Here is a 22,032-nt window from a genome sequence, read left to right as displayed (position 1 = left end):
TCTTTTCAAGGGGAGTCCAGCTTATGGCAACGAGAGTGGTTTTTTATCATAGCTCCCAGGAGCACCAAGTGGGTGGCGCTGCCTGCTTTCCGCTCGGGTCCCCCGCCACGACTGGCGTCATGGGTCAATAAGGGCTGGACTGGGGGCCGGCAAAGGACGTGCCCCTGTTGCAGGGCCGCATCCGAGATCTCCTAGAAAGAGACATCAGTCCGGTCGTGGTGACGCAGGTTATGTTAATTCGCCGAGTTCTGCCCTGCAAACGTCGCCCCCTCCGCCTGTGGGAGTTCAACCCGGAGGGACCACAAGTTCTCCAACATTTTCTTGGCATGACGCCCATGGAGATGTACAAATTGTTCTTCGGACCACAAGTAGTGTGTCCGGATTCTACGGAGGACGCAGGTCTGAGCTGCAATCGTCCGGATACTCAAGTAAGTAGCCTTGTGCTCGGACTCGCTATCCGTATATTTATCATAAAATTGCCCCTAAAAGAGCTGTCCTTTAAACAGTAGTGGATAGCGAAAGCAAAGCTAATCAGGTGTCCGGCCCCCCTCCCCGAGACCACGCCGGGTCCCGTGCTAGCCAGGATGTTGGAGGTTGTGCCTTCAAAGGAAAGCGAGGGAGGGGACAGGGAAGCTACAGCCTCTTCGAAGGAGGCTTTTTGGGAGGGAGGAATCGAAAATTCCTCTCCTCAGGGGAAGAAGAGGACCACCTCTGAAGACCCGGAGACCATGGCCTCAAAGTAGGGGAAGAAATCTTCGCCAGAGGGTCCTGTGCCGGGGGATACTTCGGCCGAATTACGCCCTCAAGGGGATCAGCCCTCCACCGAGCCGTAAGTAGAGAGGAGTTTTCCTTTTAAGAAACGAGAGAAATCCTTGCTTTACATCTGAGAAAAGTAATCGGAAATTTACCTTGTAGCTCAGACCTTAGCCCTTCTCAGCAGAGCTCGTCTTCGGGGGATCTTCTTCCAAAGATGATGGAGACCGGAACGCCTCCCCCTGCCGTACCGCCTTGCGAGGCGGGCGACCCTGAGGTATCGTCGCGGAGGGTTTCTCCGAATCCGGCAGGGCCGGAAGGTAGTCATATGGCCCCCCAAAGCCCTCTGCGTCCGGCCTTCGAAAAGGGCCATCGGACGAGTCCGACACCGTCTGGTGCGCGGTCGGAGGAGCTGAAGGATCTGCTAGGGCGAGAATCTATCTCAGAGGAGCACCGTGCATTGATGGGTACGGTGATTGAGAGGATTTCATCCGCGGAGAGCGGATTGCACGAGGCCGTCAGGAGTTTACTGACAGGTTTTGAGGTACGTGAAATAATATACCCTTTTTGGACAGTTGTGCATAAATAAGATGCGCCCTGTGTAGATAGTAGCCCCTGAGACTCTGTGCGTTGTCAAAAGTGACGGCGCGCAGAGGATCATAATCTCAGGTCTAATATGCCGCCTTCATACGTAGGTGGCGAAGTGTCCGGTGGCCACCCGGACTGATAAATTTGCCGAGCTAAAGCGGCAACTTGACGTGGCAGATGCCGACATCGCGCTTGTCAACAAGCGGCTTGACGAGGCCCAAGGTATGTAATTCCTTCAGCGGCACCTGGTAAGAGGAGCTTTATGCCAGTATCTTACAATGTGTGCACTTGATGCAGATGGTGTTGCTGCCATGGAGAATCTTCGGGCGGAACTTGCCCGAGCCAAGGAGCAAGCCAGGAAAAGTGATGCGGCTGCCTTAAAGGCAATTGAAGAGCTGAAAGCCGAACAGGCTGCTCACTACCGAAGCAAGAAGGAAATGGCCGAGATGGCCGTGAAGCTGAAGAACGCTGCTGACCGTTGCAAGCTTCTTGAAAAAGAAGATCGGGCAGAACAGATGGACCTGGAGAAGGCCGTTGCCGATGCCAAGGATGCTCACTCTGCGATGAGAGCTATGAAGGAGGAGCTGCGTCAGGCCGGAGAGATCGCGGCTGGAAAGCCCTTTATGCTGCGGAGGAAGTTCTGTGATCCTAAACATGCTCCGTTAGACCGGATGTGGAGTACGACGGACACCTATCTGGATTTGGCAGCGAGTGCCGCAGATGCGGCTGAACACTTCCGAGATCAAGAAGAACGCGAAGTGGAAAAGCTCTTTTGGTCGCAGTTCCACAGTCCGGAGCGTCCGCTGTCATTAGCTGATCATTTGGCCGAATGGGCCGAGCTAAATAGGTTGTCCGGACTCGCCATGAAGTATGTCATGAGTCATCTGTGGCCAGAGAGGCCGGAGCCGAAAAGTTATTTCAACTTGGTGCAGCAGTTCCTTGGTGCGGCGCCGCATATTAATGTGATGAAGAGGTCAGCGTGCATAGAGGGTGCGCGGATGGCTCTTGCCCGTGTCAAGACATACTGGGCGGAAATGGAGGTCACCGCTGTTGCATCCCCAGACTCGGATGGAAGCCGAGTACCTGCCGAGCACTATTTTCAGGAAGTTCTGCAAGGCGCTCGTTTAATAGAGACGCAGTGCTCGAAGGACACTATATTCGAATAGCATTATTGTAAAACCATATTTTGATAAATTGTAGAAGCTTTTTATACTTGTGCCTGCAAGTATTATAATACCTCCTGTGCGGCCGTTTAATATATATGTATATATAATCTGAAAGATGGCAGTCGTCGGCTTCAGCCCCCACGCACATAGTGCGGGGGTGTTCGCAGAAGGCGCATTTTCACACTTGATCCAACGTCTTGGTCCTACAAAGGAGGTGATAGCGCAGCGAACTAGGCAATCGGACTATGATGCTTTATCACTTTCACTTAGCCATAGGAGTTTGACAGTGAGGCTACTTATATAGCCCCTGGTGGCGCCTGCGCTCGCCCGAACTCGGGGCGCGTATGTGCCTGGCCGGGAAGCGGCCCTTCGTTAATGCGGAGGAATCCTAAAGATTTCGGTAAGTCATCGAGTGGTTGACCAGTCTCACGCTATATCATGACAGTCAGTTTTCGGCTTTTTCTACTGAGGTGCTCGCCTGGCCGAACCGGGGCACAATCGCAGTAGTTCTCCTGGTGCCGCCTTAGCCGATAGAGCGAAACGTAAGGTAGCAAAACACAGGAGCCGGGAAAACCCAACATTTGACCAAAGACATGATTCGGAGCTGATGCATATAAGGCCAAACTCGCGACGCCGAACACTCCCTAAGGTATTCGGTCTTTATGAGGGCGGGCGGGATAACGCCCTTAGTAATAAGCCCCTAGTGTCCAGGTACGCGCAAAAATTCTGACGTGGCCACATGCCAAAACGCCAGCCTCCTCCTTGGTTATACCAAGAAACCAGGGGATGTGTATCAACAAGAGACAGTAAAAAAGGTTTACGCATGGTCTTAATCTGAAAAGAATCCTTGGAACGGGTCCCTGCTGCACGTCTGCGCCTGTGTCTCTGTTGTGCCGTATCCTGGACGGGCGTAGCACGATGTTCATCTGTAAAAGAGAGGAACTTAGTTAAAGAAAGATCGTGCCGAACATGAGTTATACTAAATAAACGAAGTATAAATCGAAATGGGTAACATTGAGCTTTATTGTCTCTTGTTATATATGTGCGGAGCCCCTAGTACAGGGGCATACGGCTATTAAGCCTTTGTCACTTGTATGTTTATGCCGGACTCGTCTAGCCGTGTCCGTGGTCTTGACGACCTATTTAGGTGCTTTGGCTGGTGAAGCCGCTTTATTGTGGGGCTGTCAAGGTAGCCGCATTGTCTTCCGCGCGGGGAAACACTCAATGTTTTCCCTTTAATGAGATGATGCCTCGTGGACCGGGCATCTTAAGCGTGAGAGATGCATAATGCGGTATTGCGTTAAAGCGGGCGAAAGCTTCGCGTCCCAGCAGTGCTTGATAGCTACTTGAGAATGGGGCGATGTGGAAGGTTAGCTGTTCGCGACGGAAGTTATCGGGGGAGCCGAACACAACTTCTAGCCGGAGGGAACCCATGCAACGGGCATCCAGGCCTGGCGTTACCCCTTGAAAGGAGGTTTTGCTATGGCGAATTTTTGTTGGGTCTATCCCCATGTTGCGGATTGTGTCCTGGTATAACAGGTTTAGACCACTGCCGCCGTCCATCAGGACATTTGTAAAGTGGAGTCCGCCGATTATTGAATCTAATACCAAGGTAGTCCAGCCTGCGTTCCGGATACTTCTAAAGTAATCCTGATGGTCGAAGGTGATCGGTTTTAACAACCATTGGCGAGACTCCTTTGGGATAGGCCGTATGGCGCGTATTTCTGTTGGCGCCATTCTGTTCGTCACGTGAAGTAAGTTTACTGTTTTGACTTCTTGTGGGAAGTCCTTTTGTTTCCTGGTGCTCTGCTTGTGGGGTTCATCGTCGTCCTCACTTGGTGTGTCGAGCCCCTTGTGTTCGGCGTTGAGTTTGCCGGATTGCTTGAAAACCCAACAATCTCTGTGGGTATGGTTCGCAGGCTTCCCGGGAGTACTGTGTATTTGACATATCTTGTCCAAGATTTTGTTTAAGTTGGATAGCTCGTCCCTGTTATCCTTGAGGGGCGGCTTTCTCTGATTCTGCCGCGAGCTTTTGAATCCGGCGTTGACCGCCGTGCTCTTTGGGTTGTTTCTCTTATTCTGGCGCTGGTCCTTGTTGCGTCGGGGTTTTTCGTTTCCATCCCTAACTTCGGATGTACTTGGGTCACTGGTGCTACATCTTGCCAACCAACTGTCCTCTCCTGCGCAAAAGCGGGTTATGAGGCTTGTTAATGCGGCCATTGTTCTTGGCTTTTCTTGGCCGAGTTGTCTGGCGAGCCATTCGTCTCGAACGTTATGCTTAAAAGCTGCTAGGGCTTCGGCGTCCGAACAGTCGACTATCTGATTCTTTTTAGTAAGAAATCTGTTCTAGAATTTCCGGGTTGACTCTCCAGGCTGTTGAGCTATGTGACTGAGATCGTCTGCATCCGGAGGGCGGACATAGGTCCCTTGAAAATTTGCCCGGAAAGCATCCTCAAGCTCTTCCCAACTTCCAATGGTGTTTTCGGGAAGGCTGTTGAGCCAATGCCGGGCTGGCCCTTTAAGCTTGAGGGGTAAGTATTTTATGGCGTGGAGGTCATCTCCTCTGGCCATATGTATGTGGAGGATATAATCCTCGATCCAGACCCCAGGGTCTATTGTTCCGTCGTACGCCTCTATGTTTACGGGCTTGAATCCCGCTGGAAATTCATGGTCCAGCACCTCATTGGTGAAAACATAGGGGGTGTGCGGCACCCCTGTATTTGGGTGTGCCGTGATGTTCGGATGTTTGTTGTGTTGCATTGCTTACTAGAGCTTGCTTTCGTGGCCCGTAGATAGATCTGGCTGGGCCATCTTTTTGATGCGGATCCTTTGGTGGATCGCGTGCCGGCTTGTGTGCGGCACCGCTTGCCGCTCCATGCTGGCCATGCGGTCGTCTATCTGACCGGGTGGCTTTCCGTATTTGTTGACTGTGGGGGCTCTAAGGCCTCCTCATCAAATTCAGGCAGTAGCTTTCACTGTGGATAGCTTTTTGTGCGGCGATTGCCGCCGTATTTGTCTGCGGTGTTGCGTACTTTGCTCCATTTGATTCTTAGTGCATCCTCCGCAGTTTTGAGCTTCCGCTTCTGCTTTTTCAGGCTACGCGCAGTGGCGACGAGCCTTTTGTGGAGGTTCTTCTGCTCCATGAGCCTATCAGGCGTAAGGTCATCCGGACTGTTGTTTTCGCCGGGGACGGGGTGTTCGGTTTGTTTATCCAAGTTGCCCTGTTCGGACGGTTGCTCGAAGGTATGTTCGTCATCCGCCGGCTCGTCCTGCTCTATGGCTGGGTCTGTATGGCTGCTGTCTCTGTCGAGGCGGGGCTTGGAGCGGCGCTTACGTCGCCGCTTTGATTGCTTTTCGAGAGAACGATCCCTCGTTGCATCCCCGTGTTCCTCGTCGTCGCTTCCTTTGGGTGTGTCCACCATGTATACATCATGAGGTGAGGTGGCTGTCCAGTGCCTTATAGGCGTTGGTTCTCCTACATCGTCGTCCATACCGTCGATGTCTTCGGAATCGAAGTCGAGCACATCGTTTAAATTATCGACAGTGGCTACGAAGTAGGTGGTGGGTGGGCTTTGAATTTCTTCATCATCCGCATCCCAACCTTGCTGACCATAGTCCGGCCAGGGCTCTCCTGATAAAGAGAGAGACTTTAGTGAATTCAGAATATCGCCGAAGGGCGAGTGCTGAAAGATGTCCGCGGCGGTGAACTCCATGATCGGCGCCCAATCGGGTTCGATCGGTAGGGGCGCGGAGGGCTCGGAGTCTGGAGAGGAGTCCGGCTCCTTGAAGTCACGGGCTTCGCAGAGAATAGGGCTGGTGTTCGGCTCGATCGCCGTAGAGATTGCAGCCCCCGAGGCGGTGTACAACCACCCATCCTCGGTTGGCGCAGTTGGCTCCGAATTAAGGGTCGGAGCTGATGCGGGTGCGGCCTCCAGGGCACTGTTCAGCAGCAGAGCTAGATCGTGCCCATCGTGACAGTGCGGCGCGCTCAGCTATGGCTCGAATCCGTCGAAGATCAAGTCTCCGCGGATGTCGGCTGTGTAGTTCAAACTTCCAAATCTGACCTGATGGCCAGGGGCGTAGCTTTCGATCTGCTTCAGATGACCAAGCGAATTGGCCCGCAGTGCAAAGCCGCCGAATACGAAGATTTGTTCGGGGAGAAAGGTCTTACCCTGGATTGCATCGCTGTTGATGATCGAAGAAGCCATCGGGCCTAAAAGTGACGACACAGAGGAACTCTCAATGAAAGCACCAATGTCGGTGTCAAAACCGGCGGATCTCAGGTAGGGGGTCCCGAACTGTGCGTCTAGGCGGATGGTAACAGGAGGCAGGGGACACAATGTTTTATCCAGGTTCGGGCCCTCTTGATGGAGGTAAAACCCTACGTCCTGCTTGATTAATATTGATGATATGGGTAGTACAAGAGTAGATCTACCACGAGATCAAGGAGGCTGAACCCTAGAAGCTAGCCTATGGTATGATTGTTGTTCGTCCTACGGACTAAAACCCTCCGGTTTATATAGACACCGGAGAGGACTAGGGTTACACAGAGCGGTTACAATGGTAGGAGATCTACATATCCGTATCGCCAAGCTTGCCTTCTACGCCAAGGAAAGTCCCTTCCGGACACAGAACGAAATCTTCAATCTTGTATCTTCATAGTCCAGGAGTCCGGCCAAAGGTATAATCCGGCTATCCGGACACCCCCTAATCTAGGACTCCCTCACCGTCCATGGCCATGGCGACAGCCCCGCGCGGAGCTCGACGGCCGCCATGGCAGGACCCCTCGCGGAGCTCGATGCCGATGGCCATGGCAGCACCACTCCCGGAGCTCGACTCCCATGGCCATGGTGTGCCCTAGCAGCCATGGCGGCATCCCTCGAGCGGAGCTCAACGAACATGGCCATCGTGTCCATCACCAGGCGAGGAATCATGCAACTCGCGGGTCACAGGGGGCGCGCGTCCAGTGCGAGGAAGGAGACAAGTTTGGGAGAGAATCGGACGGTTACAGGCGCGCAGATCGTACGGCTACCGAGTGACCAGCCGAACTTTCGGCCGGCGCACCGGCGCCTATCGTTGTCCTATTATTATTCAATACGTATGTGCTAAAAGAACATTTTTTTTGAATTAAAAAATGCTTCTGAGGTTCAGTAATGAGTGGAGTCATCCATCGACATTTGGAAAGAAAGAATAAGAGGAAAAATGGCCATCGTGGCAACAATCGTTTGATTGGCCAAGCAAACATGGTGGCAACGAGATGAAGATAAGACGGATAAACTCGTCGGCGCAGCCCAAAAAAGAGAGACCGCGACAACAGCCAGCCACGAAGCTAGCTCGCCATGGCCATGTCCATCCTCGGCGCTCTGAAGCTCGCCCCGTCCCCGGCGGCGACAGCGGCGCAGCCGGCGTGGCGCGCCCCCTCTTCGCTGCACTTCCACCTCGCCAACGCCGGCGCCGCCGCGTTGGTCGCCGCCTCGCTGCTCCTCGCCGACCCGGCCCTCGCGTTCAGGGTTAGTTCTACTGTATTTGCACCTGTCGACCGAGTGTGGTGGCGAGGCGATGGAGGCGGCGTTAATGGCGTGTGGGTGGATGCAGGGAGGCGGGCCGTACGGGCAGCAGGTGACGCGGGGGCAGGACCTCACCGGCAAGGACTTCAGCGGCCAGACGCTCATCAAGCAGGACTTCAAGACCGTACCTACTCCATCTCTTTCCATCGATTCCTACAATATGATGTTATCATGCCTCAAATTTGTTCTTGCAGTAATTATCAAATAGTAGGCTCTCACCTCTGACTGAAATTTCTACCGTGTAGAAATAGAGCAGAGCATCTGAATGTCCAGAATGTTTTGCTGATTTTCTGAATTTTTGCTTCTGTTGCAGTCTATTCTGCGGCAAACCAACTTCAAAGGCGCAAATCTTCTCGGTGCAAGCTTCTTTGATGCAGACCTTACAGGTAACCTACTAGTTTGCGTCTGTTCTTGACCTCCTCGGTGATTCCAACCAGCAGACAGACACTAGTTGTTGTGATGCTTGTCTGCTGTCAAGTGTTCAGTTGTGATAAATGGGTGATATTATTATATTTGGCTATTTGATGGTGAATTCAGGTGCAGATCTCTCTGACGCTGATCTTAGAAACGCTGACTTCTCGCTCGCAAATGTTACAAAGGTACACCAGTAGCCGCTATAGACAGTAGAAGAGCAAATCATGTCATAATTGTTTGGGTTCAGACCAAGCAGTAACATAGCTGTTCTGAATTTTGCTTGAAATCATGTACTCGGTCGAGTGGCCATCACATCTGATCGTCAGAGCATCAGACTAGTAGTTTATTCTGTTGTTTCTTCATTGATTTTTAGAGCAGTGCTTTAATTTTGGAATATGGTTTGACAGCAATCTGGTTCCATTCTGCAGGTAAATTTGACAAATGCCAACTTGGAAGGGGCACTTGTGACAGGGAACACCTCTTTCAAAGGTTCCAACATATACGGAGCAGGCAAGTGCTAAGTGTTTATCTCCTAGTTCTGTCCGAAATCTTAGCATATTTGGATTATGATCATGTGATCAATGTCGTACTGAAATTATCTTGCTGTACTGTGGCATCACCAAGTCATGGTTTCCCCATTTTTCTCTCCTCTCCAGATTTTACGGATGTTCCACTACGAGACGATCAAAGGGACTACCTTTGCAAAATTGCTGACGGGTGAGAAGAAAACCAATGTCGATATGCAGGAACTTGCCATCCATTCTCTTAATCTCTTTCTCCATCTGCATTTCTGTATGATGACATGGTTCTTAGCGATTTTGCAACTGCTGTGCACCAGGGTAAACACGACTACCGGAAATGCCACAAAGGAGACTCTTTTCTGCAAATAATGTACAAGGGTGAAGAAGAATGAAGAGACTAAAGAGTTCGGAGGCTGATTTAGTTCTTGAATAGTACGCCAATTTTTTTTCTTTAACTTCCTTATCCCCAGGGGTGCAGAGAGTTCTTCAATACAAGAGTGTGAAATGGTTGCTAGGAAATCAATGGGTGGTGTCAGCATGCCAGGTGTGTTTGGGAAGGGCAAAAATTATTAGTAGTAAATAAAAAATATGTTTTTTTTAAAGGAGGATATACCCCCGGCCTCTGCATCTGGACGATGCATGCAGCCATATTATTAATTATTCATAAGGACCTTACAATAAAAAATATGTTGGTCTGGTAATATTGATACATGGAAATGCCATTCATCTCAGTTTTTCAATGAGCACTAGCTGGGCTGACTCAAAGACACACATAGGGTTTGGATTGTAAATCTGGGCCCTTACATACATTCTATGTGATAAACATCAATTGTACAAGTAAACAACTTATTCAGGTAGCTAATACTACCGAAACAACGGCACTGCTTCTGAGATATGCATCCTTGATTCCATGTAGCTTAGCAGCCACCTCCTGCATGTTGATGCGTTCGCCCGGGGATGTCTTAGTGCAGCAAAGGCCAACATTTAGCACAGATAACAGACAATGTGCGTGTTTTTCCTTGAAGGCTATTGGAGTTTCATCCAACTCTTTTAGCAGCTGGGGGTCGACAATCTCAAATACCCTGTCAGGGAAGCTGGCCTCCGTAAGCTTCACAATGCTGAGTCCATCCTTAAACATGTCGCCAGTCGGCCTTCTTCGAATGAATATCTCGAGGAGAACGACACCGAAGCTGTAAACATCTGCGGCAGTTGAAACTTGGCCACCCTCTGCGTATTCTACATAATGGAAAAGGGGAGGAGTTAGTTTCATCTTCACTTCTTAACATAGATGCCGCAAAATGTAGAAGCACAAGATAAAGAAAAGACCATTACCCGGAGCAGTGTATCCAATTGTTCCCATCACTGCAATTGAAGAAGAGTTACCGTGAGATGACGTTGTGGAACCAACTTTGAATCTTGCCAAGCCAAAGTCTCCAACATGAGCTGTCATATTGTCATTCAAAAGAATGTTGCTAGGCTTCAGATCACAGTGAACCAGTGCTTCTTGGTTGTTATGGTGTAGGTACTCCAGTGCATCCGCTACGTCCACCACAATGCTTATCCTTTGACCAATCGTAATAAGGTTCAAATCCGAAGAGCCTTCATAGTTTGGAGTTGAGTATAGTAGTTTATGCAAATCCCCTCGCGGCATGAGCTCATACACTAGGGCCTTGAAATCATTACCAATAGAATCGATGCTTGAGCACACAGTTACTATAGGGACCAAATTACGGTGCCGCACATTTCTCAACGCATTACATTCTGAGATGAAGCTCTTTTGTGCTCCTCTTGTCTCTAGGTTGAAGACTTTCACGGCAACCTCATTTTCATCTTCAACTAGTTTTCCTTGGTAAACAGAACTATATCTCCCTCTGCCTATTAAGTTGGATACTGAGAATCCCTGTGTTGCTCTGGCTAGATCATTGAAAGAAACCATGGGAAATTTTGTAGAAAATGATGGCAGAGATTTAGATTTTCTCTTGTGTTTTCCTCCCCAGAGAAAGAAGAAAAATATGACAATAACAATTGACACCATACTCGCTATTGGGATAACCACTTTTAGCACCAAAGATTTCTTGTTCCTAATTGAATTTGGAGGCATAACAAAACATGCTAGTATGTGTAACTCCGGTACCCCACCACAAAGCCCCTGATTTCCATCAATTTGCACGGCAGTTGCATTCTTGAATATCCCTTTTGTTGGAACCTCACCATTGAGGTGGTTGAATGACAAATCTAGTTTCTCAAGAACTTGTAGGTTGCCAAGAGATGTTGGTATTGAACCAGTTAAGTTATTGGCAGAAATATTCAAAACTTTGAGGCCTCTTATGCTGCCTAATGAAGTGGGAATGCTTCCGTTGAAAATATTCGAGTCTAACTCAATGTATTCTAAACTTCCACAGTCACCCAGAGTGTTTGGAATATCTCCAGATAGCTTATTGGATGAAAGTACCAAATGTACGAGTTGTTTAGCATTGCCAATGTCAGTAGGAAGTTGTCCATCCAGGTTGTTGAAAGATAAATCAATTGCAATTATTGACGGGATTCTGAATATCTCCTTTGGAACCCTACCATGAAGGTTGTTGCTAGCAGTGTTCAAATATTGAAGCCTTGGAAAGTTACCAAAGCTTTTCGGTATGTGGCCAATGAATTGGTTTGAGGCTACATAGAGCTGTCCCAGTTGAGACAAGTTTGACAAGGATGATGGAATGACCCCCGTAAAGAAGTTTGCTGCTAAATCTACTTGTTGCAAATTTTTGAGAGTCCCAATCCACTCTGGAACGATACCTGTGAAGTGATTCCCCCCCACTGACACAGCAACTAGATTGTGAAGGTTGGCTATGCCGGAAGGGAAATTTCCCGATAGTTGATTTTCTCCCAAGTACAGAGTCTGGAGTTTATTGGAAAGGTTAGCTAATGAACTTGGTACATGCCCTGATAGAAAATTGACACTCATGGACAATATTTGTAGCTCTGTGCAGTTGCCTAAGCTGTCCAAAAACTCCCAGTCTTCTCGACTATGTGCTTGGAGCTGATTATTTTCAAGATTCAACATTGAGAGTTTGGTAAGTTTGCTCATCGTGGTGGGCACCAATCCGGTGAAGTTGTTCGTTGATAAATCAATGACACTTAGATTGGAAGCATTAGTGAATGAACTAGGAATGTGTCCTAGAAATAAGTTGCCACCTAATGTAAGTATACGGAGATTGGCGAGAGAGGTACAAAGATTTGGTGGCAGCTCCCCACTTAGACCATTGAGAGTTAAGCCAAGGCCGATGAGAGTAGAAACATTCAAGATGGCTTGTGGAAACCTACCTGTTAGCTGATTTGCACCCGCATACAGGTATTGCAAGCCTGACAAACCTGCAAACTCACTTGGGATATTTCCCTTGATTCGATTATGCGCGCAACTAATAAAGACTAGTGTTGTGATATTACCCAGAGAAGCTGGGATGATGCCAGTGAGGTTATTAAAGGAAACTTGCAGCATGTGAAGACGAGGAGGCAAATCACCGGGAAATTGGCCAACTAGATTGTTAACCGAAACATCCAACTCCTTGAGCTTTGAGCAGTTTGCAAAACTCGGTATCCTTCCTTGCAGCGTGTTTCTGTTCAAGTGCAAGGTTTCGAGGCGATGCATGTGACCAAGGGATGATGGGATCTCTCCGGCGAGTGTGTTCTCTGTCAAGGCCAGAGATTGCAAGAAGGTTAGGTTCCCAAGTGAAGGAGAGATATGTCCTACCAACCCTCGACCTGTAAGGTTTAGGGAAGTGACACGGGGTGGAGCCTTCACCCTGCACACGACACCTTCCCAATCGCAAAAGTGGGTGCTATCATTCCAGGACATCAAGGCTTGCTGCGGGTCGAGGCTGATTGCATCCTTGAATCCAAGCAGTGATAACCGATCTGTCTCGTTACCATGTACGGAGGATGAGCTGCCGATGACGACCACATATTGTGCACTGAAAGTCACCAGTATCAAGAGAAGTAACTGTCCGAGTGTGGTAACTTTCATGGCCGGGTATCTCTGTACGTATATATGTTGGTCGAGTTAGTTTTCAGTATTATCTATGTAGGCATGCATATATAGGATGAAGGAGAAACTTCAATAGTAAATATAACCAATACTACTAGCAGATATTCATTAATTCATGAAATGTACATGCATGTGCGCTGTGAATCACGTACGAACCTGGGGATTTCTTCCTCTTCTTCCACGCGCTAGCTTTTCCTTTCCTGACCGGAACAAGAGCTGCAGCTGCTGTAGGTGTAGGGCAGAGGCGAGAGCGAAACCAAGAATATTGTGTGCACAGGTTTGGAGTTTGGAGTGTGGTGGAGTCTTTGATCCACCTTCACCAGTGAGCCTTCACTTTATATCGGTGATCTTCTCTGCTAGCTTGCTGCTGCCCGGTCGACTTCGGTCCACTTTGAAATAATGCACTAGCTAGCTAGCTAGGTACAATACATTATGCCCGGTCTTTGGTCATCGTCGTTCACACTGTATTATCTCGTACCGCATGTCTACATAGTACCACCTTCCAGAGATGGTGTCGGCAAGAATCATCATATGATAATACGGTAATTGTACCTGGCAAACATCGGGGTAAGAGGGTGGCAAGCGAACCATCTATGCCGACAGTTTTAGTAGGTGTAAAACGAGATCAAATGACGACAGTTTTTAAATGAAAATTGCCTTCTCGGAAAGAAACTGCCATGTGTCTTCTAAAGAAAATGTCACCTCTCCCCACTTCACCACTACTAAAATAGCCATCACATCGTTCGCATGTCCCACATCCTTTGGCAACGTTGGGCAGTTAGGAGGGGAGAACGTATCCTGTGCACCCGACCAATTCGTGCACCAGGTGCTCCGATGGAACATGAGCCGTTGGATTAAAAAGGAAGGGACAGGATGCAGTGGAAGGGAAGTTACTGGTACATTTTGTAGAAGAGACCTTCATGTCTAGCTAAATTGAACAAATTCACATCCCAAACCAAGTTCGTCGATCCCCTTTTCCTCTGTCCTGTACCACTGCTGGAGGTCGCCGCCGCTAGGGTTAACTGAAAAAACTGGGCGGATCCCTCTCTCCCTCTCCCTCTCCTTTACCTCATCCTCTTCGCTTTCGGCATTGAAGCACGAGCGCCCAAAGATCCAAATCATGATGTCTGGCGGCGGCTCGCTGCCTTTGCGTCTCTGCAGCGATGTGGGGTCGTAGCTCTGTGGATCGACGATACAGCTGCATAGGAGAGGACCATCGTCCTTTACAGCTCAAGGGTCCAAGGTATGTACATCGAATTAGAGTATTGGTTCATGTGCAGTCATATTGGTTCTTCCGATTCCTGGTTCGTCTTGGCTTATGTACGTTCGAAACTAGAGTACTGTTGGAGTTTTCAAGATGCAGCCACAATGGTGAAGTTTAACAACTAATTACGACTGTTAGAGTGAAAATTAGATTAGGGGATGTGCTCTGCGTGGTCTGATCTTTCAACTGCATAGAATTATCTGTGAACCCGTGATGTTCATTACTACTCCGTAGTTGATACCATTTTCTTAATTACTAGTTCAGAGTAACTATGTTAGCAAAATGTCCTTGACATTGTCCAGTACTCTAGTTGTTCCTGTGCTGCCAAGAAAGAGTTTCTATGGCATATCAAACTTTACATAGGACTTCATCTGTATATGGAAAGAGTTTGTTAATTCCTAGTAATTGGGCAAAATTTCTGCTTGACGGAAAATATTAACACATACTAATTCGCAAGGGCGAAACAAGACATCACAACTTGCATACTCCAGTAGGCAATAGATCAAATATGATGCAGAGCGACAACTGACTAAAATAACTACGACATACACAACAGTTTGAGAATATTGCCATATCATTAGGATAAAATTAATTGCACCTAAAGCACCATTGCTATTGTACAGAATCTAGATAAAATTAATTGTACCCACATCACCTAGAATAAAATGCTAACATCATCTACTCTGTTTTCAACTGATATTGTACAGAATTTAGCACCTAGTCCATTGCTATAGATCTTTAAGTTACACCCTTCATATAAACAAAATGGTATCGATCGATGTGCTGTTATATCTGCCCTTCCGTCTACATACAACAGCCACCATCATAAACTCTCTTTCACCACTTCAAACCTCTAGGTGAAACTGCAATGGTAAAAAAATGATGCACACAAACAATACAATCTAGTCGTTGGCAAGTACTGACAAATCAGAGAAAACTAAATCGATTTATCAAAGAAAATAGTGTGTACAACTGATAAATGTTATGCAATTTTTTGTTCGCTCTTAAATCCTAGAACAGCTTCTCAGAGTCGAATCATATATTTACTCCGAACTAGTAATGTTTCTGTGGAGTCGGGCTTAGAGGAACATTACTAGTTGTTCCTTTAATTGGGGGAATCACATATGTACCTAGGACTTCATCTATATACAGCAAGAGTTTGTAAATTACTAGTTGTTCCTGTGATATTCTTGTACATGAACTAGTAATGTTTTGGATGCTCACGGTCCACATTTCTGATATTAAATGGAAAAGGCCTTTACATTGTCTAGTGCAAAATGATTTGTATGTAAGGAGTGAATTTGACATGCCAAATACATGCAGAGAGTTATGTAATATTATTAAAGTAAACATTGACATGCTTTTCTGTTATGAGTGCACAGTTTATCCATGGTGATGCACTGCAAACTTGGAAAAGGTATGACTGGGTATAGCTCTGTATATTGACTGGATATACAGCAGATGCAATTTGCAAAACTTTCCTAAGATTACCTTTTCTGGCTTTTAACGCCTACTTTTCGTCGTAATCACCTAGCAAGAAATATGATTGATTATACCATGTCTTATTTTCAGGCCTACTTGTAGCCGGATGGCAGTCCTGCAGCAGTGAAGCGATGTAAAATTTGACATGGCCCATGCCTGAAGTTCGAGAAACCTCAAATGGACAATGCAATAGACTGTAACGTTTAAGATGTATGAATCTCTACTGCTTTTCAAGTAGCAGTGTGGTTCTGCAGTAGATTGTATAGGATGGCATGTGTCATCTTCATTTATACATTTGTTTGGCCAAGCTTCTTATTCAAACCGTGTATAGAACCTGAGAAAATTGACAAGTTGTGCTCTTGTATCAGTTGCATGATTGCTCATTACTAACTTTTGTGAAAAATGCAAAATTTTCATGTAATTTATTCTTTGAACATTTGAAAAGCTCAACAGTTATAACTATGTAATATTAAGTATATGAAAGAAATATATTATAAATAACTGTTGTGAATGATGTTGTTTTGCAACTGAACCAAAGATCTCTGAATACATTTCTTTAGATGCTTCCATGCAAGAAGATCAAGTGTTATACATTGGAGCATTACCAGCATGCACATGAACTGTACAACAATTGCCCCTCTGAACCACAAAGAAAAGTTGCATACTATTTTTTCCGCAAGTGTACACTCTTGCTTACATGGTGTAAAAAAAAAGCCTGAGCCAACCAGATACGATCTGGACTAGTACGAGAGGTGAAATATTATCAATTTCATCAGCTGCCATCTCGTAGGTACAGAAGAGAGAGATCAGGGGGAGGTCCTTCGCTGGGTACATGAGAGGGAGGAATAGAGATGACATGGGCGATTTTTTTCTAGCCCACCATGGTCCGGTGGCACATAGATAAGACAGGGGAAAGAGGATAGGAAACGGCAGGACAGAAATGAACTGTACTTCAAGGTTTATTCTGCAAAATGTACCAATAGCTCCCCTTGCACAGCATCATGTCCCTCTCTTTTTAATCCAAGGGCTCACTTCCCACCGGAGCACCTGGTGCATGAGTCCGTCGGGTGCACAGGATATGTTCTCGTTAGGAGGGTACATATAATATGCCTGCTGTATTTTTTTAGTGTCGTGCCGGGTGTGGGTGTCCTGATCCATGATTTTGGCTGGGGCGGAGGAAGGACGGGGATGTCCTCGAACCGGCATAGGGACGCGGCGACGACGGCTCAATGAAGTGCCCGTGGAGGACGACCCATGCGTGTGGCGGCGTGGATCGGTGCAGGGACCAGCGGCCAACTAGTCCGGCCATCGGAGAGGCGAGGAAGGGTGGGGGCCGTGACGGCGGCGGTGCGGGGGGAGGGGGGAGAATAGGAGGCGCGGAGAAGAGAGCCGATTTTACTCGGCCGCAGAGAGTGGGAGTAAATATACTCCGGTGGATAGGAAAGGAGTAAAAATTATACTCCAGGCTGGCACGAGAGACCTCACCGATAGTCTCACTCGGCGTCAGGCGACGGACAAGACTTGCCTGCTCCCCCGGCGTGCGCCCATCCGTGCTCCCGCATACGTGGCATGATTTGATTGGAACAAAATAAGGTCCGGCCTCACCCCCTTAAAATCAGGGGGGAGATGATTAGATTAAAAAGAAAAAAGAAAAAAAGACAACCGTAGGATGAAGTGGGAGCACGGATGAGAGCATGGGGAGGGAGCAGGCAAGCCGGATCCTCAGGCGACGACCGACTTCTTCGAATCTAATGCCGTCAGACACGGGCCAACCCCGATTAATTAACGGATCCATATATAGTGTACTACCATAGTGAATGATTACTATACGTTGATTGATTATTCGAGATAGTTATCGGTTGATGTGATCAATTCTCCTAACCAATGACTATACTATATTCAGAGTGCTCCGACTGAACTTTCTAGCGTGTGGAAATAGAACAGAAGGCCTGATTGTTGAGAGTGTTTTGTTTAGTCTGAATCTGTGCTCTTTTGCCGCCAGTCTATTCTGCGGCAGACCAGCTTCAAAAGACGCAAAGCTGCTCGGCACCAGCTTCTTCCATGCCGACCTCATATGTACAAGTACTATTGTACAGTACTGATTTTGCATCTGTTCTTGATCTCCACAGCGATTCCAACTACACTAGTACACAGACACTGGTTGCTCTGATCTCCTGACTCCTCGGAGGTACCAACCAGGACAACCGTCAAGTCTCAAGCTCTAAAACAACCAGTGATACTTTGAGCGTTTGATTTGATGGTGAATTCAGGTGCTGATCTCTCTGATGCCAACCTTCGAAACCCCTGCTTCTCGCTGGCAACTGTAGCAAAGGTGCATTGGTAGCTACACGGTAGGCAGCAAAGCATATCATAATCGTTTGGGTTCAGAATAAGCAGCGCTCGTTTGGATTTTGCTTCAGGAACCATCACACAGGACATGACTTGTTTTTCTGTTCCTTCCTGATCATCAAACTACTCTCTTCACAGGAAGCAATCTGGCCGTCAGTGGAACAGAAAATAATATTTTCATAATTGGTTGGGAGTGTGTTGCCTTAACTACGGGATATGGTTTTACAGAAATCTTATGATTTGGATGACCTTTGAGTTCATTCTGCAGGTAAATTTAACAAAAGCTAACTTGAAACTCGGAAGGGATGCTTGTCAGAGGGAACACCTCTTTCAAAGGTTCCGACATATACAGGGTCGGCAAGTGCTACTTGCTCATCTTCAATTCCTCTCCCAACTCTTAACATATTTGGATATGATCAATGTCATATCTCTTCTCACCACAAGAAGTTGCAGACGAGGAGGGTTTCTGCGGTGGGAAAGAACATAGATTATGTCGGAGAAAAAATTCTGAAAGATTTATCCTAGATTCTAGTTAGAAAGCTTTGGCACGCTGCATAGGTTTGAACTTCAAGTTATGTTCTATGTGGGAGAAACAAAAAAAAAAAGAAAACTTCATATAGAAAGTTAGTTGTGTCGCACGAATCTTAAAGCGATATTGAAGAGATAGGATAGCAGGGCCTGGATGCAAGTGCTCTAAAAATCCATGTCCCTTGGATAGTGTCAGCCTGTCAGGCATACTTGTTGACTACAATGGAAACCAAATAAACTCCCAACATCAGGTATTAATCAATAAATTATTTATTTGATTGCTGATATTGATGCCTGGAAATGCTATTCATTTTTCCTTCTTCACTATCAAGGCTGATGCAGTAACGCCGATAGGGTGTGGATTTGTAAATAAGGGGTCCTTACGTACACGCTATGGGACAAATAATAACTATACATAAACTTGCTTGTTCAGCTAGCTAATACTTGTTACTGTTCAAATACAACTTTGTATAGCTAACAGCGTGTATTCCCGTTTGCATATGGTTGTACATATACGCGTATAGGTTCTTTCTTGGTCTCCAAGACTTGTAATCTTGCTATAAATATATGAGCCGATCGCCCTTTGAGAGGCGTCTTCCCTCAAACCAATTCTCATTTACATGGTATCAGCCCTTCGTTCCTAAAACCCTAGCTTCCGCCGCTCCAACCCCATCCGCCGCCGCCCTAAACCCTAGGCGCCGCCGCGGTTTCCCCTCCCCTCCCAGATCGCCGCCATGTCCACCTCCGCCTCCTCGTCGTCCATGCTCGGGGCGCAGACGTCCGGCACCCTCACCACCTCCACCAACACCGCCGCATCGCCCGCCCTCACGTCGCCGGCATCCCAGGCCGTTCACGTGGCCAGCGTCAAGACGCATGTTCCCGTCGTCCTCGATCTGCAGCAGTCCAACTTCCTCAAGTGGCGGATGCTCATCACCGTCCTCCTCGGCAAGTACGAGCTGATGGATCACATCTCCGCCGTCACGCCACCGGATGCCTGCACCGCCGAGTGGCAGCGTCAGGACTACGTCGTCCGCTCGTGGATCTACGGCTCCATCAGCGACGACATCCTGGACACCATCATGGCCCAAGATCAGACCGCGTATGACGCCTACACCCTGATCCGGAACCTCTTCCTCGACAATCAGCTCACTCGAGCCGTCTACCTCGAGGCACAGTTCCGAGCCCTTGTCCAGGGCGACCTCACCATCACCGCCTACTGCCACCGCCTGAAGGCCCTCTCCGACGCGCTGGCAGATGTGGGGCAGCCCGTGACCGACCAGACCTTGGTCCTCACTTGCCTTCGGGGCCTGAACCCACGCTTCTCCGACATCACGACTCTCGTCACGATGCAAGTTCCGGCTCCCACCTTCCTGCAGACACGCTCCATCCTCCTTCTGCGCGAGAACCAGCTCGCCAATGCCGCTCCCGGCAGCTCCCTGTCGTCTCAAGTCGCCCTCTACGGCAACACCGCCGGGTCCTCCACCGGCGGCAACCCGGGCGGCCACGGCAACTCAGGCGGCAACTCGGGCGGCAACGGCGGCCGCTGGTCGAAGAAGAAGAAGAACGCCGGCGGGGGTGCAGCCAACTCCACCCAACCCCCCGCGGCACCCGGCCCGTGGATCTGCTTCAACCCGTACACCGGCCAGACCCAGCAGATGCAGCCCGCCTGGCGTCCCTACGCCGCGCCGGTTCCTCCTGCCGGGGGCGCTGGTCTACTCGGACCGGCCCCGAGGTCCACCTCTTCCGCGCCGCCGCCTCGTCAGTCTACCTGGGTGCCCCCAGGTCAGGTCGCCTATACGACCCAACTGGCGCCGCTGCACGGCCAGGCTTGGGGCACTAACCCGCCCCCACCCGCGGTGCCCTACACCCCTGGCCCGGCCTGGGACTGCTTCGCCCTCGTCGCCACCCTGAACGCCACTGCCGGCCCTTCAGCCGCCGGCCCTGCCACACCGGGCGCATGGGTCATGGACTCCGGCGCAACCTCGCACATGGTCTCCGATCCGGGTATACTCTCCACTCCCTCCCATCCTCCTCCTTCTCTTCGTGTCACCGTTGGCAATGGCGATCCCCTTCCCATCACTGCCACCGGCCACGTCACTCTTCGCACACCTAGCCACACTTTCCACCTTAACAATGTTTTAGTTGTTCCAGATATCATCAAAAATCTTCTTTCTACTCGTCAGTTTACCATTGATAATTCCGTTTCTGTTGAATATGACCCGTGTGGCTTTTCTATAAAGGATCTTCACACTCGGCGCGAGATCATTCGCTGCAGTAGCACCGGTCCACTCTACGAGTTCTTCGCCAACACCAACACCACCACCTCGCCGTTTGGACTCGTCGCCACCACCACCACATCGGAGCTATGGCATCGTCGCTTAGGACATCCGGGTCGTGACTCTATGTCACATTTTTATCTTCAGAATTTGATATTCCATGTAATAAAAGCACTCAAGTGTTTCATGCATGCCAACTTGGCAAGCACGTGCGTTTACCATTTTCTCGATCATCCACAGTTTGTGTCGTTCCGTTCCAATTGCTTCATTGTGATTTGTGGACATCACCTGTTGCTAGTAACTCTGGCTTCAAATATTACTTGGTCATTGTTGATGATTCTTCTCATTTTATGTGGACCTTCCCACTACGTCGGAAATCTGACACATGTGGTATCCTCGTTAACTTTGTAGCATATGCACGTACACAATTCAATCTCCCGGTCGTGTCCTTCCAAACCGACAATGGTACTGAGTTCGTTAACTCCACATTTGTCGAGTTCCTTTCTCGCCAAGGCATCCATCTACGTATGTCTTGCCCGTACACTTCACCTCAAAATGGCAAGGCTGAGCGTGCTCTTCGCACACTTAACGATATCACTCGCACCCTTCTCTTCCAGGCTTACATGCCTCCCCCCTACTGGGCCGAGGCTCTCGCTGTCGCCACCTTCTTACTAAATCGCCGCCCCAGCCAAGCCCTGCACTTCCGCATCCCATATACTCTTCTCTACCAACAAAAACCCTCCTTCTCCGACCTTCGTGTCTTCGGGTGTTTGTGCTACCCGAATCAATCCGCCACGGCAACGCACAAACTCGCTCCGCGGTCCACCGCGCGTGTTCCTCGGCTACCCCACCTCGCATCGCGGCTATAGATGTCTTGACCTATCCACCCGTCGTGTCATCATCTCTCGCCACGTCATATTTGACGAACACACCTTTCCCTTCGCCACAAATCGCGCGGCCTCCTCTCCGGATGACCTCGATTTTCTACTCGACCTGGCCGCCACGCACCCGGCTCCTGCGATCATGTCGCCCTTGGCAGGCCAGCCCAGCATGGCGCCGACCTTATCGGCCCAGCCCGCTATGCATGG

At 48.8% G+C, this 22,032-nt stretch overlaps 3 protein-coding genes and 1 long non-coding RNA gene across 4 annotated transcripts; 3 read left to right on the top strand and 1 right to left on the bottom strand.

Moving 5' to 3' along the window:
• The first annotated feature begins 7,726 nt into the window (after positions 1–7,726).
• Positions 7,727–9,710, top strand: LOC125542569 (Tetratricopeptide repeat (TPR)-like superfamily protein). The gene is made up of 7 exons (XM_048705650.2): positions 7,727–8,017; positions 8,103–8,198; positions 8,388–8,460; positions 8,612–8,673; positions 8,917–8,998; positions 9,145–9,205; positions 9,327–9,710. The coding sequence occupies exons 1-7, from the start codon at positions 7,847–7,849 to the stop codon at positions 9,376–9,378; spliced, it is 597 nt and encodes a 198-aa protein (XP_048561607.1). The 5' UTR covers positions 7,727–7,846; the 3' UTR covers positions 9,379–9,710.
• Positions 9,443–13,059, bottom strand: LOC125542568 (uncharacterized). Its single transcript, XM_048705648.2, has 2 exons — positions 10,342–13,059; positions 9,443–10,245 (listed from the first exon to the last, which is right to left on the bottom strand). The coding sequence occupies exons 1-2, from the start codon at positions 13,022–13,024 to the stop codon at positions 9,860–9,862; spliced, it is 3,069 nt and encodes a 1,022-aa protein (XP_048561605.2). The 5' UTR covers positions 13,025–13,059; the 3' UTR covers positions 9,443–9,859.
• Positions 13,034–16,212, top strand: LOC125542570 (uncharacterized). Its single transcript, XR_007297960.2, has 3 exons — positions 13,034–14,288; positions 15,692–15,726; positions 15,882–16,212. It is a non-coding gene; the product is annotated as an uncharacterized LOC125542570 (long non-coding RNA).
• A 3,190-nt stretch (positions 16,213–19,402) lies between these two features.
• LOC147978265 (uncharacterized) lies at positions 19,403–20,946 on the top strand. The gene is made up of 2 exons (XM_087514692.1): positions 19,403–20,672; positions 20,909–20,946. Exons 1-2 carry the CDS (start codon positions 19,403–19,405, stop codon positions 20,944–20,946), a joined length of 1,308 nt encoding a protein of 435 aa, XP_087370818.1.
• Positions 20,947–22,032: the final 1,086 nt, after the last annotated feature.

This window comes from Triticum urartu, chromosome 3A, assembly GCF_056163025.1.
Source record: "Triticum urartu cultivar PI428250 chromosome 3A, HENAU_Tu73, whole genome shotgun sequence".
In the NCBI taxonomy this organism is placed as follows: Eukaryota; Viridiplantae; Streptophyta; class Magnoliopsida; order Poales; family Poaceae; genus Triticum; species Triticum urartu.
This window is presented reverse-complemented; position numbering and strand designations above follow the sequence as displayed.